The sequence below is a fragment of the Atractosteus spatula genome, chromosome 13 (genome assembly GCF_055471065.1).
Source record: "Atractosteus spatula isolate fAtrSpa1 chromosome 13, fAtrSpa1.hap1, whole genome shotgun sequence".
In the NCBI taxonomy this organism is placed as follows: Eukaryota; Metazoa; Chordata; class Actinopteri; order Semionotiformes; family Lepisosteidae; genus Atractosteus; species Atractosteus spatula.
Genome location: NC_142718.1, coordinates 26,569,401 through 26,596,312, shown reverse-complemented (window position 1 = coordinate 26,596,312; position 26,912 = coordinate 26,569,401). Strand labels below are relative to the sequence as shown.

Below are 26,912 nucleotides of genomic sequence, written 5' to 3'. Positions count from 1 at the left end.
TTCGTCTTTCAGACATTTTCAAGACAAGCTGTGTTGTAAAGAGCTTAAACGAATGACTTTTTTTTGTATGGATCATTGCACAAAAGGTGAGCAAAAATGATGAACTTGGTGGGACTATCAGTGTGTAACGTTGACATTCACTGTACAGATAACGATATTAATAAGGAAACATGTTATTTTTTCTTGTAAATGTTAATTATAATAGTTTTGTCCGTGGTTGGGGTCCTGAAATTCAGGGAATTTCCTTTACTTTCGATGCACTTTGTGGATATCAGTATGTATGTAAACGGCTATTTAAATGAGTTAATCATTTCTTTACTTCGAGTAATTGAGCCTCTCATATTTTAAAGAGATTATAAACATTTACTTGTATAAAATTTCTCAAGTATAAGCTTTTCATTTTCTTATCATTAAAGGGATCTAATCATCATGTCTAGAGCTTTTGGTATTTTATTAAAATTAATTTGTGGTTACATACAGTATACTGTCTAGATGCGGTGTTTTTCAAACACCTCTTTTTGTGAGAGGCGCAAAAAAACATTTTTCATTTTGGTTACTTCATTGAACACTTTAGTTGCATGACAGTACGTTTTGTTTTGCAATATTGAAAATGCAAACAGAGACGCGGAAATGGGAAATCTAGCAAAACAGCAGTTAGACACTTACAAAATCAATCATATCACACACATGCGGCTGCTAAAAAGCTCCTACAAGCGCACGGATTGACGTTGAGCTTTTTTCTCTGTGGAATATATCAGTAGTTAATACCCCGGAACAGACATTTCATGCCTAAATGAAAATCTTGTTAAATGTTATTAATTTTGACTTAGAGCACACAGCAGCCTCTTGTGTCTTGTATTCCCTATTAGGGATTCATGTCTTATCAAATATCTAATTAATCTGCTAGACATCATTTGTTCTGCCCAACTTTATCTGAGCTTGTCCGAAGGGAAAACCGCGATGACAAAGCTCCCTTGAATATCTATTTTAATTGTCCAAATTAACTGCTGCCATTTGCATGTCAAACGCAGAAATGGCAATCCAAGAATAAACGTGAAGCGGTTTAAAGCCAAAAAAAAAAAACCCGCAACACTTGATTTGATGTTATGGGAAGGCAACTGTTCCATTTCTTTTGAAAAGAAAAAAGATATATGCAAATGGTGAATTTGAAATGCTTATGTCGCTGCGCAGTCAAATGGTGCTTGCATGTTATTTGAATATCAGTAGCTCCGCATTGAAAAGGTTCAAGGATGCTCTCTGACTTCTTTGTGATTACCCAGTGCAGCGTCCGATTCTAAAGAAAAAATCCAAGGAATAATTAGAGTCTGAGCCCAGGCCTGGGAACACGTTAGGGACAGGAATCTCATTTAGAAAATCTCTTTCAAAACGGCACTGTTAAATTGACCAGAAGGCAATTATTTAGACGAAAATTATTTTCATTTCCCTTTGTGTTCTGACGGCCGGCTTTATTGCTAAGATAAGGAAAACCTGTATAAGACAAGTCATCACCAATAATTATTCTGCCATTCTCTAGGCTTCAGATGTGTGTCGATCTGAACAAATTTAAGTTTCTTAAATGTTAAAAAGGTTTGTATACAGCATTATTAAAACGTATTATTATTGATCAGCTCGATTTAGTAAACAAAACGTTTAAATGGCGTTCTACGCCGGCCTTAGGAACAGCTGTTAAATTCTGCACATATATAAATGCAAATGTATATCAGAAATATACAAGAATCCTCCAACTCACATTTTCAAAAATGCGTCGTTTAGTAGCTTTTAGAGAAGGATGGTGATATCTTTAACGATATCTGTCGTTAAAGGGAAAAAAAAGTTAATTGAACGACATAAGTGAAACACACTTAGCAATTATATGGTGCCATTAAGTTTTACAAACGGGGACTGAATTCGACATGAACTAAGTGAGGTGAAATCTTTAGGAGAAGAGTCGCCTGGGGTTGCGGACAGTGACTGTTGTCAGTTATTGCTTTTGTTAAGTTTCTCTGGAATGCGCTCTTGCTGGGTGTTGGGCAGAAGTCGGTTTTGTTTTCAAGCAACAATGAAAAGAGATCAAAGGGAAGAGTCCGGGTCCTGTCTGACAGGGCGCAAGGTTACACTACCCCAGCTCAGTGATCAAGGAGCTAGCGAGGATGTCTTCGCCTTCCCCGGGTCAGAAAATGTCCATCACGTCACACTCTTCCGGGGAAAGTATTTGCGAACCAGTTGAAAACGCTTCACATTTGTGTCTAGTTGTAGCTGGTTGCATTGGGAAGCTTAAGTGACAATGTATGAAATGATGGAAAGAACAAATGGCTCAATCGAAAAAAAAATATTGAATGTTATCGGAAAAGATACAGTTGCCATACTATGTGATTTTCAAGTATACATTAGATACAATACAAATGCATTCAAGAAAATAATAACACTAATAGTGGACTTTATGGCATATAACAAAATAACACCTATTTTAAAAAATGACATGTTATGTCACATGTAGGTTAACGCAAGATTGTATGTAAGTATTGAACGGTTTATGTGGCAAAAACATACATATGTAAAGAACAGAACTTTTTGTGAAATCGGTTCAACATTATAAATTAAAAGCAATGATCAATTTACTTTTCGTAGTATCCGTATCGAAACTAATAAAGCTCCTTGACGTTGCATGCCTTCCGTTTCTATAAATTTCGAAAAAAATATTTGTTTATGATTATGATTCTGTTTGCGCGATGACATGTTAGTATTCATTTTTTTTCTCGAGGCAAAAATGCATTTTCAACATATTAGCGACACCTACAGGTATCATGAGGCCATTGACCTATCTCTTCTGTATCGATTTTTTAAACGTTCGCAAATTACTCACATCAAAGAAAAATTGTGCTGGTTTCATCGGAAGATACACCATTTAAATTTACAAATATTGTAAATATTGGAATGACGGTATTATTTACAAGTATACATTGTGTATGTTTAATTTTGTATCACATCATTGGGAAAAAAATAAACCGCAATATTAACTTCTTTTCGTATACATATTTCCTAAAAAGAATGTATTTTGGTTCTCGCCATCATCTTCGGTAACGATTACAAATATGAATTAAAAAAGGCTCTTGGGTTCTGATATTCCGAACATTCATTGTGGGCTAGTGTTTTATAATGCGATAGAGACGCCTGTTTTTTTGACACCTGGAAAACCTGGTCATCAGGTTTTTGGAGTACGCATACAGTTTAATTTTTGAGAAAGTTGGGCATTTTCGCCACAAAAATGCACACATGCTTCCAAATAGACAGCGTCGTCAAGGAGAAAACCAATTGGAGCTTGAAGCTAACCTTTTAGCACAAACCGGGTTACCTGAGTGTTGTAATTACAGTAATTATGTACATCAGAATTACATACTAATTACATTAACATCAAATCATTCTTAATCGAAATCTAATGAGCTAGAGAGGAAGAATTAATCAATGACAACATAAATACAAGACCTAATAAATATTAATTTAAATTTCAAGAGCGGTGTACCATAGACTTCAGAATTTTGTGAAAATCCTCAGAAAAAAATATGCGAAATCGTTAAATGCACGGAAACAGTCAATACATCAACGTTAGTAAAATGATTTCGCGTTCTCGTAGCAAACATATTTTGGAAGTCACGTATTATTTGACCCCAGATGTATTTAAACAGAAAAATAAAGTATCACCCACCCCACCAAATTGATTGACTCGATTCTTAAAAGAAAAGCAATCGAATTCAACCAATTGAGAAACATAAAGACATTAATATCAAAATAAAATGTCAGCAATTATTAGCGTTCAGGTGAACTTCATTATATTTAAGAGAAACCTGTAGTATTTCTAAATGTTAGACGTTATTTCTTTCCGCTTAATGGCTGGGTTATTCAGATTAACAATTCAATTGTTGTTTGTTAACTGAAAAGATGGAAATAGACATAATATACATCAGCATCTGCACGTACTGATTCACCTTAAATTCCTGATGTAGATGTATTTGCGCTGCGAAGTGAAATTGAGGGGAAATCTTGATGCGATGACTATACGAAGAGTTGGACCTGGTGTGTAATGCGTCTTTTACATAAACAAAGTAAGCATATTATGTTAATTTTTTGAGCCTTTCAGTTAAATTAAAATGTTCTTTGTGAATGCGTCGGATTTAACGGGTCTTGTTTTGGGCAGGAACGTTGAAGCAAAAAGTGGAAATCTGTATTGACTGTTAGTGTTACAGCATCAATTCAGTTGTAAAGGTTTGTTTTAGACCCCTTGCTCATCTTAGCTATTACTTTACATTAGTTCGGGAGAGCGGAAAACTAACATTTTCGTGGTAATCCCTCCAACAAAAAAAGAGCAAAATGTATAATAAATTCTCCATCAGTACTGCAGCAAGCCTTATCAAGTTCATTTGCCTTAACGTCTCCAACTGCATGACTGCACCTTGTTTTTAGCAGGAATGAGCGATATAGACCTCGAGGGCGCAATAAATTGTACATAAATACCGACTTTACTTCTGAACTGGGTCTCTGTCAGAAGCGTCTATTCACGAAATGACTCCTCGTTATTCATTAGCGGTGAAGCCAAAAATCACATTGCGAGTATCATTTCTACATGACCAGTTTTTGAGCACATTATATTGAAAATCTGCGATTTACCAATTTACAGCATTTTATCTCTTTAATTACATCTGTAAATGTATAAAGGTAAGTGGTACGGTAAATACGTTTTAAGACACACCGATCTAATTTATAATTTCATCGAGTTCATATGGGTTTTGTTAAACACCCCACTCAAAAACAATAAAAGGGTCAGAGGAAGTGTCTCTTTTCCTTATAGCAAGTCAGACAATTGATCATAAATAAATACACTTGGTTTAGAGGGGTTTTGTCTTTCTTTAAAAAATGCAGTTTGGAAATTTGCAAAGCGTGGCACATGTAACAATCAATAGACATAAAAAGCGATCTACAGGTTTTTCGAATCAATAAAATTCACATTTGAATTTCAATTATGATCAGTACACGGCCAAGTTTTGATTCACATAATGCAATTACAAAAATACTACAAATCTGTAAGAAAAAAATCAATGCGTTTTCCATATCGAATGACATCAAATACATTTTTCATTAAACCGTAAACCAATTTAATAATTTTGATGTGACTGGTTTTGTCTTTTGAACGTAAAGGTTTAATTGCTAATATTAAAATACAGTACACACGAAGGAATGCAATTGGTGATACGTGTAAAATGAATGAAATTACTGTAAGGTGGTATCATAAAAACCCAGTAAGTAATGACCATTACATGTAAAAGGCTTTACGATAATACGTGTCAGAAATAAGTGGGAAGTCAAAACAATTGTCAATAGATTTCTAAATCAATGTAGTTCAGCGGGATCCCATATTTACATTCCGCTGTAGTTCAGGTAATCGGGTGTTAGAGCCAGGAAAGGCTATTGAACAGATAATAAATCTGAAGACAAAGCTTTTATCACGACGGAATTTCAAGTAATACTATATTATTAATGGACCTTCCAGATTAGCGTTGAAGAAATTGGAAAAGATTTATAGCGAAAACTAACGCAACTAACATTAAAATAACGACAAGCAAGTTGGATTTATTATTTAGCCTCCACATTTTCATGTTTTATTTGTATTTCCTTCTGCTTCATATTTTAAGACGAATAACTGAACTTGCTTGACTTTAACTTAAATTAATCTTACGCTTTCAGAATTTAAAGGGCCTCGTATATAACACACCAAATACCAGAACAGTGAGTTTTTAATGGCAAATAAGTTGTAAAAACTGTCGGCATTGCTGTGTTTTGCACTTTCCATTTATCAGTGCTACCAATACAGCGACATATACGATTAATTGAAAGAAACAGAAAATGTTATTCAGTTTCGTTTTAAGCGGTATGACGCCGATGAAGCCTGTATCTTGTCTGTGTATAATACACACACCGGGATTGTTACTAAATATTGGCACAAAACTTAAATGATTAAAAACTCTGAAGTTGCAATTTACCGGCAATTTGCGGCACTTTTTATAAAACACTTGCCTGAATATTTGCAATTTAGCAACGAAAGGAAAAAAATGAATCGTCAAATCTTCAACTCGACTTCAGTTAAATTAAAATACAAATGTACGTCTCGATGAAAAACTGGCGGGATATACATTATGCATCTTTTTGAAAATGCATCATCTTTAAAGAGAAAAATATGTTTAAATGTCTAAACACTACGAAAACAAAACAAACTTTAAGTATTCTCTACATGATGAATGCACTAGCTCCCTCTGCTGGAAACATCATAACTGAGCCATCCATTTTCAAACCAGCTCACCCAGACAAGAGCTGTGGCGAAAAATATTTCAAGCTGATTAAAATTAACGTGGACTTGCTGAACTCGCAAAAACACAGTGATTACTGGTATTGTGTTTTTACTTTTGTGCTGTTTCGACGAAGCTTGTTTCATTATAAATTTAATGTTTTAAAACGGCTTCATCACGGAATAAAGATATCAGCTTTGTATCGGAGTTGCAATTGAAATGGTCTCTTCTGAATATCTGTGAATCTTTAAATAATTTACAGTCTGCAGAGAAACCCCACGTAAGAGTAAGAATGGGTACAATAACATACAACAAGGCAATACAATCATGAATATATTTTTACACTTTTAAGTATGGATATGTACAATAAGTACAATGTACGCAAATCCCTCTCAACGTCGACAGTTCTCAAATTTAATCGATTTTTGGAAAGCATTTTAATGTGAAATTATTTTTAAAAAAATGCAATATAAAAATTGAAATGTACTATTTTGCTATAGAAATATATTGTCATTAAAGACTACCGACACTTGTATCTTTTCAGGATTTTCCACCCTGAACTTTACATTCATTTTACAAAATAAGACGTTTCCCAAGCTTTGTGAATTACATCGACACGTGCAAAATTTCGTTCCCATTTAATTGTGCTCGAACCATTCGTATATCTCTGCCAAGTAAAGACAAACACAAATAATTAAGAATTGGTTAAAATGTAGTTTCGACACAGCGGTTTTCCCATAGCGGAACAGTAGTTCTGAAGAATACAGACAGCCTGAAATATTGTTTTTGAAATGGTTTCTGTTTTGGGGAAAGCAAAACAATTACACACAAACCCCCCATCTTCTCCCTCAAACCCCCCACCCATCAGTTCCTCCCAGGTGGTAACCTCATTCCTCCCCAATGAAAGAGAACCCCAAGAATCTCCCTCACATAGGATTATTAAGGGGCAAGGTCAACAGGTCTTCACACCCCACTGTCAGAGAGTCCTCTTCTCGGCCAACATGGGCCAGAGGAGGGAGAAAACCCACTGCCCAAAGGAACAAAAAGAGTGCCGAGTGACCTTTCTTTCAGCACAGTAACACCAGCCACCCAAAACTTCCTCTGCAGCACTGATGAGCCCAGTGATGAATCACAAATCAACAAAAAGAAACAGTGGTGAATTAGAGATATCCACAAAAGCAGAAATGGAAGAGTCTTCTCTCACCACATCTCTGAGTAGTCAAAAAAGGAATAAAATTAAAATGGCTATCCTGATGGCCAGGGTTTTCAGAGGCTGGCTCTGGAATCCCAAGAAACGTCTTCACCTACCTGAGATGTGTCTGTGCCAGATTGCAGTGATCCTGCTGGCGTGTTTACAGGTTCTCCTTCCAGCTTGGATCTTAATGACCTAAATCAAATTATTGACTTAAGGAGATCAATTTAATAACTTATCTTACCTCTTTTGACACCTGGGTATTTGGAGAAATACAGGAAACCTGCAGACACAGCAGCTCTGCAAGACCAGTGTTTCCCATTCCTGGTGAAGTGTGACCAGATCTGTTGTCATGCTCTTTACACTCAGTTTTCCCTGCAACGTGTGAAACACAAGCTCTGGGGACCAGGGAACCCCACAGACACGCTTTGCTGAATTAAGATGTAGATTAAAAAATTTAACCACATGCATGACAAATTATAATAAACAATCCTTAATAATCCTTACACTTATATAGCACATATTTAGGACACTCCACTCAAAGCACTTTACAGGTAATGGGGACTCCCCTCCACTGCCACCAATGTGTAGCCCCTGGATGATGCGACGGCAGCCAAAGTGCACCAGTACGCTCACCACACATCAGCTCTCAGTGGAGAGGAGAACAGAGTGATATTGCCAATTCATCGATGGGGATTATTAGGAGGCCATGATTGGTAAAGGCCAATGGAAAATTTGCCAGGATATGAGGGTTACACCCCTACTTTTTTTTTTTGGAGAAATTCCCTGGGATTTTTAACAACTACAGTCAGGACCTCAGTTTTACATCTCAGTTATATTAAGTTAGAGGACAAAAATGGGAAATTCTGGAATGGGAGATAATGGTGATCTTTCATGACCCCATGCCAGAGAGTGAAAGCGAAGGAACCGCAATTATATAGAATGGCTGAATTAAAAAAAAATCACAGCACACTAATACAACTTAACCTAATATTTTTACTAATCGCTGAACTGTGATCAGGTGAGAAAAACGTAGAGCTAAACCTACGATCATAATCAACCACATAAATCTTGCGGTCTGTTAAGAAAGAATACATTTCCTTCCAGCTGGGTGTCCCACATGGCTCAAGAAGTACCGGTGCCCTTTGATACCGAGTCGTGATGGTAACCGAAATGCATTCTTCAAGAAGAGGTGCAAAACTGGCTCAGTTCCACCGAGAACAGGGTGGAATGTGTGGACAAGGGCTCTCTCTGCAACACACAGACCCTAGCACACTCCCAGACACCTGCAAGCATACGGGGCTGTGTAAGAAAAGTGTGCGCATCTCCTCAAATCAGCACAGAACCCCCCGCATGTGATGAATTCAAAGACCAGTGGCTCAGAGGAGTCCCTCTACACTTGCTCGGTCTCCTGTGTGCAGCCACAGGGTTTGTAGCAATGAGCTAAGATTTCAAATTAGGTGATTATAATAAAAAACAATTAGCCATTCCAAGTAAAAAAAAAAAAGTTTTCACCATAAAAAGGACAAATAACAGCAAAACCAAATCATAACTGGCAATACAAACAACCATAAAGTTGGAAGTTTTTTTTTAATCAATAATCCATCTGAGGATTCCTCATGGTACTATCCTTTAATATTTCCAACACAGGTTTACAATGAACACAAGGCATTTTAATCGATGCAGCTGTTTTTATTCCCTGTTAAATGCCGCAAAAACATTTAACACTGCTGTACAATATTTGTCCAAATGCAGAAACATGGCTAAATACAGGAGTAGCACTTACAAAAAGGGTGCAAGTCAATGTTTAAAACAATAAAAGCAAAGCAAAACTCGATTCTTCACAGAAGTCTCTGCCATCTTCGAGACGTTCAACCCCTCTGTTTGTATTCAATATACCTCTTCATTGAGAACTCTCTGCACTCTCTAAATCCGTCTTTCACAGTTCTTCCTCTGTCTCTCTCTCCCTGGACTGCCACTTCTGCTCCTGTGCCGGCCTCTATCATCACTCCGGTCTCTCCCTTTTCTTTCTCTGTGCTTCTCCTTGCTCCTGCTCCTGACTCTCTCCCGTCTGTCTGCGTGCCGTTCTCTGCTCCGACATCTGTGTTGGGGGCCATTTCCTGCCAGCCCCTCGGTGCTGTTGCTTTTGTGACTTTCCCGAGTGCTACTGCTTCTGCCTTCTCTCCTGCCACCTTTGTCCTTGTCTTCCCTGTCCCCCTGTCTGCCGCGACTCCCGCTTCTCTGCTTCGGCACGTGTCTGTCGTCTCTCCTTTTCTCTCCCCGGACCTTTCTGCTTCCTGACCTACTTCTATCAGTACTGGCGCTGCGGCTGCTTTTCCGCCTCCCTGTACGTGCTGCGGCTCTCTTCTTGCTGCGTGACCGGTCTTCACTCTCGCTGTCGGCACTGCTGTCTGCGGAAGAATCTCTTCTGCTCTTCTTGTTCTTCTTTTTCTTCTGGCTCTCGGCCTGGCGCTTCCTGTGGGAGTCGGGGTCCGAGTCGGAGTCGGAGTCAGAGTCACTGCTGCTGCTGCTGCTGCTGCTCCTTTTCTGCAGCTTCTTGTGCTTGCTCTTGCTTTTTTTCTTCTTCTGTTTTCCCTTCTTCTTCTTCTTCTTTTCTTTCTTTTCAAGGTGATCCAGTTTCCTTTTTAAAGGAAAGACAGTTGTTGACATTCCAGCACAAATTCAGACAACAAGAAAGCTACAGGCAGAGGAAAAGTTCAGAAATTCCAATTCGTTTCAGGGAAGAAAGGGAAAATGAAGATTAACCAGTCACTAAATTGTCCTAGGAAAAACTGACAGTAATCGGATGAAAAGCAAGGACAAAAGAGTTGTACAAGTTGCGTCACATTTTCTAAATAAAACGATCAAAATCATCTATTTTTTCCAAAGCTGGTATCTAACCTTCAAAATTAAATTGCTGGCTCCGAATACACCATCTTGGGGTTATTTATCAAGACCTAGAAACCCATCTTGTTACTGAAACCTTGACCTGCAATCGAAGCATGGATTTATTTTCAAGACGCAGAGTCAGGTGTGGGACTTGCCGATTTACTTACATTTCACAGACCTCAGAATATAATATAATTCTATTTAAACCTCTGAATGTTAAATTTCTGCATGTTTATTTTCCATATATACCCACGCCCCGAGTTATGCAAGAGTTAGGTTCCTCAAGTAACCTGAACAAGTTTGGTAGTGACCCTTTCTTAGCTGTTGGGTGATGGAGAATGACCACTCATGGTACTGCTGCAATCCTCCTTAATTTACCCTAGCTGTGTCTGCTAGTGAGGAAGGCGGGACAGGAGAGTACAACTGCAGGCTCACCATTATTGTCCTTTAATGGTTCACAGGTGTTTGCCCTAATCACAGCAGAAGGTTGAGAGCAAGAGAGAGACTGTAGCAGCAGCTAACAGTCCATAGGGTAGAGAGACAAGTGAAACCTCCCCCTTTACATAGGGGAGAGAGGAAATAACGGTGAATGTAATCAAATGTTCTAAAAACTCTAGAATTAGAAGAATTCGTAGAATCCACTTATACATACAGCAAATAACTCAGAATTACCTTTTAACAAATTTATAAGAACCTGTACATTTCATTATCCCTCACAGTACTGTTCAATAATTAAATACAGAATAGAATTCATAAAGTACATCAGAAATATGCATATTATCCCACAGTTTCATTGAAATAGTGTGAAATATTATGTGGCAGTTACCAAATATGCACAACGGCAAAGTAAGACTGAGGTGTAAAATAGAATGCTCTTTGAGACCGCATTACTCTCACTCTGTGCCACTTCCCCTGAGGAAGAAAGTAATGGAACTACTTTTTATGCATGTATCTTAAACTCTCCCTACCTCGGGAGAGTTCGTTATGAGATCCACAGGAGGTTTTTATGTAAAGTCGAATTTTTGTAAGACGAGTCTTGCATAATCCGGGGAGAGGGTGCATACATACCATGTTAAGCCATCCACAATATTTATTTGCCAGAATTATTAGATGTTGTTTCTATCTCAAAGAGGGTGTACCTTTCTAACGTAATTTCTCAAACACCCATCAAATGTGCCACTCACTTTAACGGCATTTCTGGAAGTCAATGAGCAATTGATATTCAAGAAAGTTGAAACATGTCTAAGCAACATATAGCAAGTGATGTCAGTTGACAAAGGAACACAAAAATCAAGGAATCAATATGACTTTTCTGAAACACAAAAGGAAACTTCCTTGATTTATGTTCCAGACACAGCACCTCTAAACCGTAAAGACACTGGCTATTTGTTGTACATTTACCTCAGCAGCTTCTGCTTTTGTTTTGTGGTCAGAGACTTCAGGAATTCTACTTCAGGGTCTTCCTCTTCTTCACTGGCTACATATTCCTTAAGCAGAAAGCAAACGTGTAAGGAACATAGATGCTCAATTAAATGCATCTGAAATATACAGCATCTATAATAGATATAGAAACTAAACCCCAGACCACCACTGAATATATACGTATAGTTTTTTCGTTGAGCTGAAATTGACTTAAGTCTAGATTATAGGACAAAAAAAAAAACAACAGCTGATCACCGCTTTGGGAGAGGAAAAACAGCAAATGCAGGATATTTCTGCTTTCCTGTAATTTTATAAACTAGTCTCATTAACTCTGCCCACTTGACTAAACTTGGGCGGCTGGGAGCTTTATGGTTTGGATAATTGGGCATTTTAAAGCAATCAAACTTAAATTCAGGATCTGCTATAGATATTGTTGTTTTTTTGTGAGAAAACAGATTATTACCTGCGATGGATCACAAAGAGTCACATTTCTCCCCAGTACACTTTGTTTCAGCGCAAACCCACTGTTTCTCATCTCCGCCATTAACTCCGAGGGGTGCATTGACGGACCTGTTAAGAAAAATCACAGCCTGAATGTCTCATTGATGTCTGCCTACATTTCCACTGACTCCACAGTAGGAATTCAGTTGTGGCTTTGTTAACAAAAAGTGAGACTAAATCAACTCACTGATCTTCTGCTGAGCAAATCATAAGATATTATTCTCCAAAGCAGCAGTTAGAAGATTCAGAATACAAAATAATTGCATTTTTCTCCTTGCACAGGGGGAGGTCTCTCATACCACTCCACTATCAACAACATACAAGCAGGACTCTGCCTGAATAAACAGATTATTGCCAAGGCACTAAAGTTTCTGATTGCAAGAGTCAAAATGGTACAAAAATGTACAGGTAAAGCTCTTGTGAAATACTGAACATTTTGTGAGAAAACACTTCAAATACCATTAAAGACATAGCAGTTAAGTAGTTAGCAACTTTAAAAAAGTGTACAGAAACTTTTAAATTCTGTAGCTCCCTCTAAACATTACATTGAAGTGTATATTAAATATTCACATAAAGACTTTTATTAGAATTCTTTTGATGTACCAAAAGTTCTTTATTAACCTTCACTCTACTTAAATAACTATCATTAAAGAGTAAGGTTTACTCCTTTTTTCTTATTAATATTTTACAATTTAAGAAACATAAAAGTATCATATTCTATATGTAATGCATCTAAACCTCAACATTACTTTTGAATTAAATGAAATATGGGTCCAATATTTCACATAATTTTATGAATAGTTTATTCACATACAGGGACGTCTTGGCACATACCATTATTCTCAATAAAATACTTACAGAGATATTTTTTCTAATTTTCATAATTCATTCTTATTTTCTGGGTAGTTATAACTTTAAGTTACCTACTCACACTTTTAAAACAAACCAAAACCTCCCTTTTCCAATACTCCTATACCTCATGCTAAAACGTGACTTAATTCAAAATACAAATTAAAAAAATAAGCATTTAAAAATACTTTTAACTCATGTCCTTAATTACATTTGAAGATTTCTTTGACATGAAGAGGGCAAGGGAATTGCAAGGTCAAAGTAAAGATTTCTAGATGCCCTTTCATTTTTGTGTATTTAGACAGCGTTTTAAAAATTCTCTAATGGCTACACACATTTACCCATAAAAATGGTATAGTGAGGACACGTGATTTTTATTAATTTTAAGAATTTGTTTCCAAAAACAACCTGCAAAATGTTGCTCTTAGGTTTAAGGCGAAAAACGTTGTTCCAGAAAATGACTGTTTAGGTTATATCCTGTCTGAAAATGCTTATTTTGATTTGTGAGCAAAAGGATTCTAAAACGTCTAGGGACAAGAAAAGCGTCTGAATTTGTATCACCCATGTTCTTTGTTTAGTGTGTTAAAATTGTTAAAAGTAGATAAAATTACATGATACAGTGCTCAAAAACTCAGAAGAGAAAAGACGCACATGATTGCAGCATTTGATTACAGATCAAGTGAAGTGCAAGTGAAATGGAAGAGAAATTTACCTTTTTTGCATTTGAATGTGTCATTTCTAACAACATTTTTTTTTTACGATTTGCAGTACACGAAACGCTGCAAAGGAATGCGGACACTGCTCCACATTTAGAAGTGAAATAAACTAACTGGAAATTCGTCTTCCCCGATAAGTAAAACTCCAGTACTGATACAAATACAAACACACAGTTATTGTCACGGTTAAGCAATTAAATATTTTAAAAGCATGTTTTTGTGGGGGTCAAAGTATACAGTTAAGATGAGTTGTGACTTACTTGTCCTCGCTCGCTGCAGCACAGTTGTACATTATTAAAGATACTTTACGCCCACTGCACACACAGACCATCTTTACATGACTCACAAGATAACCAGCATTTACAGACTTCACATCTTTTAAAAATCTCATCAATATACCTGCACCGTCGTTCGCCATGGAGCTTGCATTGATCCCAGACAGACCGAAGAGCGGGCACTCTCTGTCTGTGTTCACGTGTCCCCATTTGTGACATTTTATGCATCTCACATTGCGGACCTGAAGAACAAATTTGTGTAATATACGTATAAAGCACCCTTTTTTTTTCATTTTATAAACCACCCTTTATAGAATCAGAAAATATTTTGCCTGACCCATTTATCCAAAGTAACATCAATTTGTAACCTTTTTTGTATATGAGCATTTGACTGAAGCAGTGCGAATGAAGTACCTTGCTCAAGTATACAATGGCTGTGCCCCACCCAGGATTTGAACCCATGGCCCTCCACTATGGAGTACAGTTCATAGTCAAGAAATCAAGAAATAAAACAAGTATGACTCTACCATACTTCTTTTACACATAGACGCGTGTTTATTTTTTACCTGGATTCCAAATGGCTGGTCTCTGATGTTCATGTCATCCTTTGCATATCTACGTGGGTAAGAAACCAAAATGTAAAACTGGAAAAGAAACCTGGGAAGAGTTGTGCGCCCATCGTCACTGACGATAGAAAACATTCACTTAAAAAGCGCTAGACATTAAGTCTACTTCTTAAACATCACGAAAACTTTCTGAATTGAGAGAAGCGCATATATACAAAAATCTTCCGAAATGGAGATCTATAACATAAAAATTAAAAGACGAACAGCAGCACAGTACCTGAAAACTAAGAAAACAGATGCAATCACTTAACCCATAGTTGCCGACCTTCATTCAAATAATAATGTCCGCTCCCAGAAATAACTAGCCTTTCAAATAGTACTTAAAGAATGTTAACTCAGGACACCTGATTTACAACAGAGAAAATGATCAAGAAATCCTAAATACATACTTCTCACGCGGAGCCACCTTTTGCCATTCAAATTTATAGTCCGATTCTCCTTCTTGCTGCAACAAAATCAGAAGAAAATGTTTTTAAACACTAATGAATATCCACTTGACTCCACTGGAGCAATAATTCTGTTGACTTGCTTTACGTATTAATTTTATTTGTAATTATACAATGAATGATGCCGATTCAGCCAATATGAAAATGAATAAGAATTACCTCCTTTGTCTCTTCTTCTCGGCAGGAAGGAAATCAATAATAAAAGAAGAAAAAAAGTTAATAAAAATAGACAGTAATAGAAAAAATAACAATAATCTCTTCTTTATTTTCTTAGCGATCTGATCAGCGCATATACCTTTAGATGCTCCTGGTGGTGCCTCATACATGAAATTAAGACCATTCTTCACACGATCATCACCCATCAACAATCTGGAAAAAAAGCATCAGTTGTTAAATGTGATACATGACCAATGGAGGAACACAGCTCTCATCTTATCAAGTGCATTCCTGCATCTTCTGGCAATATGCAGAACACATATACTAGTTGTCCTCTCAAAATTACCAGAAACGTTAAATAAAACCACATCAATAATTACAATCATTTATGTAACATGCCCCAAACCATTTCAAATTCTAAAATAACTATATTAAAATTGTTCAGATAATTACACAAAAGATTGATTTTTAAGACACCAGAAATAAAGGCTCATTCTTCTCTTATGTAAAAAAAATATTTCAAGTTTCTTCTTCAGCATCTCTCAGTGCCATTGGTAAGTCAGTTCTGAGGTACAGAAACCCTGTGGAGGTAAAGACATCTTATCACACCGTGAGCAGGGTATAAAATGTCATTTTTGCCTGTTGAATCAGCAGTAATCCTGGGGACTGAAAACTACAAGTTGTAGCTTTTCACTCCTGACAACTTCAAATCCTGCTTTGCCCCTGTGTGTTTAAAAGGAGAAGTGCAAGGTAATTCTGACTGCATTACACTTTCACAGGCAGGAAGATGCCAAGATGCCTTAAGTCAGTCCAGAGAAAGCAGTTGGACATTCTTGACAGAAGAACAAGTTCTCTTGAAGAAACGTTTAAAAACAAAAAGCAAATATTTTGTGGAAATCTGAAATGCACTGTACTTGTATGTTCAAGAGACAGAGATATTGCCTATATTTGTCTTGAATATGTTTTGAAAATATTTTCTTGTCTCAGTTTGTACTTCTCACTGTACTGATTGTGTTGTATGTATTGTATTATTATTATTGTATCATTCGTTACACTGTGTCTGTGTTGTCTGTGTTAAGCTGCTGTTGCACTGCAATTTCCCTCACGGGATCAATAAAGTATCTATCTATCTTTGTGGTATTTGAGGTTTGTGAACTTACAGATTGCAACCACAAACTTCAATGCCACTAGGACCCGCACAACAGATCCAAAGATCTGAGACCCAGTAAGTTTCAGATTAAAATATATTTGCAATATTCAGGTTGGGTGCAGTTGCTTAAAGCATAGGATTACATAAGGAGAGTTATTTTTTTACTGTTATGCTAAACATGGTTTTATAAACCCAACTCTATATAGTTGAAAGGTTAGTAAGAAATTTTATCAGTTCCTATTTAGATGTTTGTTAAAACCCAACTTCACCACTGAGGGCTGTTCAGAATACACAGTGCAGTAAAAATGCAGTATTTAATTCGTTCTTTAAAAATCACTATGAGTGCATCAACAAATGACCTTGAAAGCATTGTAGTTGTTTTAAAAATAAATCTACTCTATTGTGACCACAGACTAGGCAATTAAAAGTGAATTGATACTTTAAGAGCAACTTAAGAGGTATGCCACAACTTACAGAGTTGAAAGTAATATATGTATATACTGTATAGGAACAGCGTTATACAGTTTTAAAAGTCTTTTTATTTTATACTTCACCTGTTGTTATATGTTTCCTGCTCTTTAAGATACTGCTGCATTAACTCCTCTTGTTTCGTCTTTTCAAATGTTATCTTTTGCTCAGCCATCCATACCTACAAAGCAAAAATATTCTATTGATCTGGGCAAATAAATTTAATTTTCATACACACCATAAATTACTTATGTGTCATTTTTGTTTTTTTTAATTATATAAGATTTTATATAATCACGACAAAACCCATGGTCCTGGAACAACGACAAAACTACAAACATTAAACGTTTATCTAAATGACTCCTGAGGAAAATTGACTCTGCCTATATCAGACTCTCATGTATCAAGCAAACAAGTTAAAATTATCATTTAAAATCGTGAAAGAGTAGTCCTTAATGTTTAATGCATTACGCCAAGGTTTACAATAGCTCCAATATTCTACAGTCAAATGCATGTCTCTAACTCATGTTTAAAATGTAATTCATTATTATTCAATGATCCACTAAAATTAAAAACACCAGTTAGAACATGCGTGTTAGTGTAGGCAAGCAAATCTGAAATAAACTTGGTTTCGAACAAAAGATTACAACATATAAGGAACAGTGATGCAACATGTAGAATAATAATGTGGGGCACATAACGTCATTTGTTCATTTCATAAGAACTGAAAATGCCAGTGTGACACTTATGATAAAGACACGCAACGTAGAAGTTCGTCATATTGCTAAAAATGAAATTCTATGATAATGTAAAAAACAAACACTTAATAGCCATTAATATTTAATTCGGCTATTGGTATGAAAATGCCGTTAGCTAGCGAAAACATTAAACTAAAGACAAAGTATTGTAGGAAATCCAATATTCAAAGTCATAAAGTTTTTCATGACCAGTGCTAAATTTCTCAACATCGCCTAAACTTTTGAATCCTATATTGCGGTATCCATATATATATATAATGTAAAGGTTAACAGTGGTCTTTTATCTTTTTAAGCATAAAAATAAAAATCGAATAATTATCGGTGGAAGTATAACTGACTGAAAGCCCAGACCATTAAAACATTTCTGTAAAAAAAAACCAAAAGTCGATAAGCTTCGGTTTGTACTAGATATCTATAAGATATAATTCGTACACGTGGCTAGAGCTACTCTTATATATTATTTTGAATTTGTGAAATTCATAGGTATACTTCATGTCTACAACATAAAAATAAATCTATCCTTGGGTTCACAAATAAGCAGTAACTGTTTCACTGACAGACACTAAACAGCCCTGAAAACGTCTTTATTCTCCTGAGAATACTTCAGGTAATTTGATATTGTAAACTAAACACACTACAACGCACTTAAGCATTAGGTTAAAAAATGGTGTAGTTGATTTTCCGTATTTACAAACCAGTCGTAATAAATCGCGTTAAAATATAGCACCAAGCGGACTCACCTTCTTAATGTTGGATTTTGAGGCAGGATGAAAATCCTTTTTACACATGAAATTTGCAAATGATTTCCCCATGGTTAACTCTAGCAAAGTACGTTAAACTCCTCAAATTATGTTCAAATCCAATCTTTCCAACAACGCACTACTCCTCCTCCTAACTACAACAACACCACCACCGACCCCAGCAGCAGTTTGTTCTTCCGGGTGACAGAAGGAACTTTAATCCTACCGTATGATGTCGAAAATAGGCGCAATCGGCGACAGTTCATCTTTCTTTGTGGACGAGGCATATGAAAGCTAACAAGCTACAGCGAAGAAGAGAAAGTGAAACTTCTGGAGATTTGTACAGTTGTACAAATCTCAAATCGCTTATTCGCTCCTACTGTAGTGTCATTCAGATCTGCTAAGTAAGTAACAGGTACGTTATACGGTACAGAGCAAATTTATGTTGCATTTATTCAAGTAAATGTATTATGAAGATGCCAAAGTAAATATATATATATATTTGATCCTTAATTCTAACCATGTATAAAATGATACAGGATCTATTCAGAGTGAACACTCCTACTAATAATTAGTATATTGTGTACTTGGAATTCGTTGACTTTCAAAAAATAGTAATTTAATGTATACTTATTTATTGTTTAATGTTGCCGCAGAATAAGAGGTAACATTTTCCCTTATTGATTGGGTATCATTGAATTTCTAAGGGTGAAATACGAAATCTAATATTTATGCTAAATAAACTATTCAAACCACTTTATTCCCAAACAGGTTCGTGGTCGTGGGTTTCTCGAAAGGCACCGCAGTGTAAATCATTACTGCACTGTGTATTCTGCAGGATGGCGACACGGCCGAGGTACCCTTGCTCCTGTGACACTTTTGTGGCTCTTCCGCAGTCCACTGTGGGAGAGCGTGTTATTTTTGGAAAGAATTCCGACAGGCCCTGCGATGAAGTTCAAGAGGTGGTGTATTTTCCTGCAAAAAAGTACGAATCAGGAGCTCAGCTGGAGGTACAAAGTTTTCTCTCCCATCCATTGAACAGCTATCCGTTTTGGAGTTCGTGTCAAGCAAAACCTTGGAATATTTTGGAATATCATTTAAAAATTCAGTCTTCAGTTAGTTAGCTTTTCGACCATTTGCAAAGACTTAAAAGTCTCAAGCTCCATATTTAAGTGAAATAAACACAGTAGTCGACTCCACTACAGGACACAGTAATCCCTAACATTGTAATTAGTAAATCTGTGTAAATAAAACCGTGTATAATTTTTGCATAATTTAAAAACCCTAATGCATTTTAATGATAAAACTATTTCCAACCAAAGTGAACGTTATGCTAGTGTTGATGGATCAGTCAAATGCATTCTTATTCATTCAAATAGGCCCTGGTACATAGTGTCCAGGGTGTATTCTGCCTAGGCCACCCCGTGACCCCGTACCGGATAAAGATGTTCAGAAACAGATGGATGGAGTACTTCCACTAGTTTGGAAATGACTGTGTACGCCAGTCAGCCTGAGAAAAGAAATGCCGTCTTTTAGAAAACGTAACGTTTTGAATTTTAGGCTATGGTTTCCATGTTGATACCACACACTGTATGTCAGCCTTGTTCAAGTAGGGAGATGCATAGGAGCAGATAGAAGTTAATTCTAAATTCTAATTCTAATTCTAAAAGTAAAAGTAGGAAGAGAGCAGGAAATCACAACATTTCAGGTGTAAAGCCTTCTTAAAGTCTGTGTAAATGTGAATTACACAAACAGAATTGGTTTTAAAATGAACCAGTACTGGGTTTAGTGATGAAGTGAAGAAGAACCTACACACCTGAAGAAAGCTCCACACCTGAAACATTATACCTTTTCTTCTTTTTGCATGTCAGGTAGGCGGGTTAAAGAAATGTGTTCCTTTTTGTTCCTTTCCCACTGCCTTGCCATGCTGCAGTGCACGTATATCAAGATCGATCAGGTTCCTGAAACCTATGCTGTGGTGCTGAGCCGACCCGCCTGGCTTTGGGGAGCTGAAATGGGGGCGAATGAGCATCAGGTCTGCATCGGGAATGAAGCCGTGTGGGGGAGAGAGGAGGCCAGCGACGCAGAAGCCCTGCTGGGCATGGATCTGGTCAGGTTAGCAAGCAGGGAAGGAGACTGTGCAATAAAGAACACCATACCGAATGCCAAATACTTTTTTTTTCATCTCAGGCTTTATCTGTCAGGAAATCATTATGGCTACAGTTGTGTCTGGCCATCATTCTCAGTGCAGACTCACTGATTGTACCCCTTACAACCATAGCTGGATCATTTCCTTTTCGATCTCTTGTCTTCGGAGCTTTTTGTCTGCAGATACCATTTGCTGCCTTTACTTTATTGTTGTGTCCTAATGCAGGGGCAGGAATCCCGACATTTTGGACCGCAGGGTGCCATGTTTCATGCCATCTGATCTCCATGACTTAATTCCACCTATTGGTTGGATACCAAGTCAAGCTGAAAGATGCCTTAAATACACTATAAAACCTGCAGGACTCTGGCCCTTGAAACCCATCTCTGCCCTAAAAGAGCCCTAAAAAGAAAGAGGCCAAGTAGAGAGTGCTTGTGTCAGATAAATAAACTGCACATTAACTCTTCAATTGTCTGTAATGTATTACGTCTGTACAATAAGTTATGGACCACGACTTTGTGGTTAATATTTCTACCATGTTTATGATTACAATTACAGTTTTCTAACAAGTTTAATTCCATTGGAAAACACGTAGCCTAATAAAACCCTTTTGCTTTTTCGCACATTAAAACCTCCTACAGCTGAGAGGTAGGTCGGGTTACATATTTAATTCGTAAAGCAACCTTCCCTGTTGTCCTAATTTCTCAGACTTGGTCTAGAAAGAGCGGACACTGCTGAGAAGGCTCTCGACGTCATTGTAGACCTACTGGAAAAGTACGGCCAAGGAGGAAATTGCATGGAAGATGAGTGTATCTTTACGTACCACAACAGCTTCTTAATTGCAGACAGGACTGTGGCCTGGGTCTTGGAGACTTCAGGGAAGCACTGGGCAGCAGAGAAGATAACAGGTACACCATGTGTAGGAATGTGGCACCTCTCATTTATAAAGAAGGCCGGATGTTAATCGTACTCTGTCCTTGCTGACTGATTCAACAACGGCTGACCAGGACTTACCTTAAAACCATAGTACATCTGTCTCTTTAATAATCAGCAGGTCTTGGAGTGCTAAGCTTTTTAAGTAATTGGAGTAAATTAAATAGTTGAGCAGGAATTAATTCTAGAAGACCCTTTGGCCATTGAAGACTAAAGTTGGCTACTGTTCTTTTAAACGTTAAGGGACAACTGTTTTAAGGCATCCTACAACAGCTTTCTGCATTTAAAAAGGATTTCTGGTGGTGTATTTTCAGTGCTTTTTTTCATTGTCTCAAAAATACATTTGTCATCTGTAAATGTAAATTACACAAACAGTATCGCTTTTAAAATAACCCGGTATTGATTTTAAATGTAAGTAAAAAATTACTAATTTAAGGCTACAAAATAGAGGAGGGCATTCGCCCCATCCACCCTGTTGGGTGGTTGGTGGACAATTCATCAAGGACCTGTTAGTTGAAAAAAGCCAGGGTATTGTCTTCAACAATATGGCTGAGCAGCTTGGTCCACCATCCCACAGTCAATTGAGTAAAGAAGTCTTGTCTCTAACAATCAAGATTGTTCTTCTCTATCTTGGATGATAAACACAGATTTTCATAAGTTGTGGGGAAGTTGTGGGTTCAGATCTTTGTGGGACATGACTGTGCACTCAAGCACGATACTTCACTCAGATCTCTTCAATAAAATGGCAAGTTAGGTACAAATACTTGTTAGGTAGAACTGTCAGCCAAATAAATTAATGATTAAAGTATATATAGCACCTTCAAAGTAAGCAGAAGTGTTCTTTTGTGGTGTGTACTAACCTGTATCCCATTTCCTGGATCGTTAAGTTTCATGGAATCTGTTTCACAACTATGAAACTTCTGTTGCTTGACAACTTAACAGTATCCTGGTGTGACTAATGAAATGCACTGAATGTCTTTCAGTTACAAGTAAAATATTGTTCAAATTCCACTGTGTGGACACAGTGGGGGATTCTGTTCACCTAAGTTGTGCTGCGCGGCTACAGAGGACTTACACCGAACACATATTTTATATATTTAGTGTTACTTCATTTCTTAGAAGTACTGCTTCTCAATTCACGTATTTAGAGCTACTTCACTGAGAGCTGTAGTGCTGTACAGTGTTTCCTTTGGTCTTGTTTCAGAGGGAACTCGCAACATTTCGAACCAGTTCTCCATAACAACGAAGATTGACCGAGAGCACCCAGAGCTGAGAGAGCATGCCAGGGGCAGAGGCTGGTGGGACCCAGAGAAGGAGTTCAGTTTTGCTGCCGTCTATTCATATGCGAACACTGCCAGAATCGACGCCTCTGGCAGCAGATACTGCGAAGGCCGAAAACTTTTGGAAAAAAATAAAGGTTTTCAATTTTTTTTTGTGTGAAAACATGCATTAAACTGAGCATAGAAAGATCTAGGCAGGCTAAATTAACAAAGCTGAATTCTATAAATCCATCAGACTGAGACCTTTGAAAAGCGATGTCAATAATATGAGTGAAGTGTAGGAAATATTAGTGCAATTCCTTGTAAAAATGCAAAAACGTACAATTTTTATGCCCACTCAGCATCCCATAATGTAGTCTGCTATTTCAAAGTTCTGCCAAATGAACCATGATCATATTTTTTTACCAGACATTTACTTAATGTTTTTTTTACCTTCTGTTGTCTGTTAAGTACACCTTCAAGTTAAGTAAGACGAATTCAGGCAAATTTCCAACTCTTTCCAGCTGTATGACACAATTGTTTCCTTCAACAGGAAGTATTACTGCTGAAAGCATGATGGGAATTCTCAGAGACAAGGACAGTGGCATAAACATGGAGGGAGCTTTCCTCACAACGGGCAGCATGGTCTCTGTCCTGCCCAGAGATCCCAGTCTGCCTGGAGTGCACTACTTCACTGGGACTCCCGATCCTGAAAGGTGACAACTTATCACATGCTCACTGCTCTGGAAATGTATTTTGTATGTAAGCATCTATAATGTAAAGGAAAAAAACACAAACTTATTTAGTACAGCAGTACTTTAACATAGATCTTGCATATCTGATTTGTTGTTTAAGGACATTTTGGTAGTGATTTAAAAATCTACGAATTTGACAGTTTGGGACCAGGGCTCCCTGTGCTCGTAGATATTTTGAATGAGTTTTCCATAATTAAACATAACCAACAATATGAAGCTATGTGTTTTTGGTTAAGTAAGAATAAGATTCTAACTGTAGTTTCAGTACAGTTGTTTTTTTTATGGCGAGACATTCAGGCTTTTGGACACAAATCGCATACAGTATTGCGATATCAGCAAATAGAATGCCCCACGAATGTACAACAAGCAGACCTGCTGTTCAAAATGCCAAACCTGTTGTGTTTTTGCTGCCAGGTCAGTCTTTAAGCCCTTCATCTTTGTGAAAAACATTCAACAGCTGAAGAAAACGAGCTCACCTAGATACGGACCAGAAGATCCGGTGAAGCAGCAGCCCCGGTTTCAGTCAAAGCCGGACCGCAAACACGCACTATACAAAAAACATGAAGTAGCAGCTAAAATAATCAAGATGACAAAGGTACAGTATAATGCCACCCTAAGGACATTAGCTGGTCATATAGTACTTAGAATATAATGAGAGAATCAAGCTGTGACTCATAACTCTATAATCACTCATACTACACACTAAATTGTTCAAGGACTATAATCCATATTAACACCAGGAGTGTAACATGACATTTTAACAAAATCATAAGTGTAAGATTGCTATTTTCAGGTTTGAAAAAGAGCTCAAGTTTTCCTGACTTGATTCTGTGGACTCTTACAATTTATGAACGACTTCAGCTGCGGAAGTTGAAGCCTTAAGGTTTTTGCACTGTTTAAGGGCGGTCATCTGTGTTCACTTTCTGCAGGAGAAGGGCGTGGAGATGATGAAGAAGATGAGACAGTTGGAAAAAGAGAAAATTGCAGAAATGGAGAAGTTTTTACAGTGTGGTATTGAAGACTCTACGTTAGTTGTTCATCTCTTTGCCAACACTGTGGAGGAAGAACTTAAAGCATACAGCTAAGATGGGAGTTGTCATGCTTAAAAAAAAAATCTAAGAATATAAGGAAAATGGACATGTCTGACTACTAAAGTACTAAAGAACGCCAAGGTCGTGATCATGCAAACTAAAATGAACATTACCATCTAGAAGAGGCATCAACAGTTATGAGTATTTGCATTGTTAATGCACATCTGTATTTAGGATGGCTGAGTCTTCTATGGTAGGATGTAATTATTCTATACTTTAATGATAGGTTATCACATTTGATGCATTAAGAAGTTTCAGAAATCATTTCACACTATACTGGTATGCTGCCTACGATACTGTGATTAAAAATAACTTCGTGTTAATATTCAAATATTTTGTCTATAAATCCAACTAGTGTCTGGAGCAGAGTACCCAAAATGAGTTACCTTCTTTTCTAAGAAAGTAAAAGGGCAAAGCCCAGCAATTAGTAAAAATTGAATATGGGGTTTCAATAAAACACAAAATGCTCAAATATGTATTACCTTAAAATGCTTTGGAATCAATGGTCTACTTTTTTATGCTTAGTAATATTTTATAGAGAGGCTGAGTCTTGCAACTGTACCTAAAAAGAATATTCCTGGACTGACATTAACTGTAGCTTACTGTAGTAGTTATACATTCTATGGCTTTTCAGGCATTGGTATTCACTACTCAGGTAAGATGCATGCCTTGTAAGAGGGAATTAAATGTTAAGATCACTGTATTATTTGGATCATTTTCTTGGAAAGTTACATATTTCTGTTCCTACAATAAATGATATCTATTGCACTGTGTTCATTCCACTTTCTTGGTATACACATATGCAACACGGAGAAGGTCATTTTGAAATGACTGAATTGTAATTAAAATAAATTAAATTTAAACTTTCTTCAATTATTAAATTATATTAGAAACCCCAATATAACTCAAGGATATTACTTCCTGACATGGAAACCAAAATACTAAAAATATTATGGCATTTAATTTCATAATTGTGATTCATAGAAAAATGTTCTAATGTTAATATGAATAATGTTACATAGTACATAAGTTAATGTAGTGTAGATTCTCTTATTTCAAGGCTATACAGTCTGAAAGAGTAACTCTGGTTTGGTCAAAATTTTATTAAATGGCAGTGAAATTCTTGTACTACATAAATAGTTGCCAACACCTGATGCATTTATGTATTCCTCTCTATACAAACACAGACACTTTTCCTTTTTCACCATTTCTTTTAATTATATTTACAGACATATAAAGGTGGGAGTAATGTCAGGAGTTATTTCATATGTTAACCCTTAAACACCATTGTCTTACCCAAAATTACATGCTTATACTTATATTTTAAGTGCAGTAGTTGCATTTCCCCCTTTTTAATGTTTACCTAAAAATTAAAAACTCTCACAGTCATCTTACCTTTGAACATTATTTAAGCTTCACACCTCATTCCTTTTCCAAAAGAGGTTCCTATAATGGCAACGTGTCTTTTTAAAAATTTTCTAAGTTCCAATTCAAAGTTAATGTAGTGTTTCAGATGTTTACAGCGTGCTTGAATTAACCGTGCATCACAGTTCCACCTATAGCATGACTGGTACTCCACATAGATTCATAAGATCTGAAACCAAGGGAGAAAATCTAATGTAGTAAGCCTAATGGAATACTTAATAATTCTGCTAGAAAAAAAATGCTACAACTCTGTTTTTATTTAAATGTACCATTGAGACAACTGTGAATTGTATAGAATTGTTCACATATTGGGTTGTAGTACAGGAATACTGACAGACAGTGGCACCACACACTTTCATTCAGGTTATCATATTCTGGGTGTTTTTATACCTGAGGAAATTAACATATTAGAAAACACAAATCAATAAGAGAAACTTAATGCCAGGGTAAGCAATACACAGATGTAAAATATGTTCAGTTTATAGCAGTATCTTGGGGATCACTATAGTTTCCTCTCTTGACCTGTATGGAGTTTTCTAATAAAAGCCAGCTTATAATTTAGGAAAAAAAACATTTTGGCGTGCATTACTTGGCATAGCAGCCAGTCCGTATACTTAAGAATACTTTTTGTGTATAATGTCTGGTCAGAACTTTGCAAAATACATTCATGTTTGTTTCAAGACACCATAAAAAAAAGGTGTCAGACCTTCAATATCCTGGAGGCCCCACAACACTTGCATTTTGTATATTTCTGTTCAGTTTATTATAAAGTGCTTGAAA

The 26,912-nt window shown here is 36.8% G+C and overlaps 2 protein-coding genes across 5 annotated transcripts; one reads left to right on the top strand and one right to left on the bottom strand.

Moving 5' to 3' along the window:
• Positions 1 to 9,198: 9,198 nt before the first annotated feature.
• Positions 9,199 to 18,722, bottom strand: cirsr (corepressor of RBPJ and splicing regulator). The gene is made up of 10 exons (XM_088930485.1): positions 18,524 to 18,722; positions 17,112 to 17,206; positions 15,547 to 15,620; positions 15,411 to 15,424; positions 15,195 to 15,250; positions 14,746 to 14,794; positions 14,304 to 14,421; positions 12,302 to 12,408; positions 11,818 to 11,903; positions 9,199 to 10,168 (listed from the first exon to the last, which is right to left on the bottom strand). The coding sequence occupies exons 1-10, from the start codon at positions 18,593 to 18,595 to the stop codon at positions 9,454 to 9,456; spliced, it is 1,386 nt and encodes a 461-aa protein (XP_088786611.1). The 5' UTR covers positions 18,596 to 18,722; the 3' UTR covers positions 9,199 to 9,453.
• A 48-nt stretch (positions 18,723 to 18,770) lies between these two features.
• Positions 18,771 to 25,479, top strand: scrn3 (secernin 3). Of its 4 annotated transcripts, none has more exons than XM_088930029.1 (8): positions 18,771 to 18,927; positions 19,295 to 19,533; positions 20,457 to 20,638; positions 21,378 to 21,577; positions 22,807 to 23,019; positions 23,415 to 23,577; positions 24,031 to 24,211; positions 24,546 to 25,479. In XM_088930029.1, the coding sequence occupies exons 2-8, from the start codon at positions 19,363 to 19,365 to the stop codon at positions 24,699 to 24,701; spliced, it is 1,266 nt and encodes a 421-aa protein (XP_088786155.1). In that variant the 5' UTR covers positions 18,771 to 18,927; positions 19,295 to 19,362; the 3' UTR covers positions 24,702 to 25,479. The 4 variants fall into 4 exon arrangements, with proteins under 4 accessions (XP_088786155.1, XP_088786159.1, XP_088786156.1 ...); XM_088930033.1 differs by having other exon boundaries at positions 18,797 to 18,927; positions 19,295 to 19,379; XM_088930030.1 differs by having other exon boundaries at positions 18,832 to 18,938; positions 19,362 to 19,533.
• The last annotated feature ends 1,433 nt before the right edge of the window (positions 25,480 to 26,912 follow it).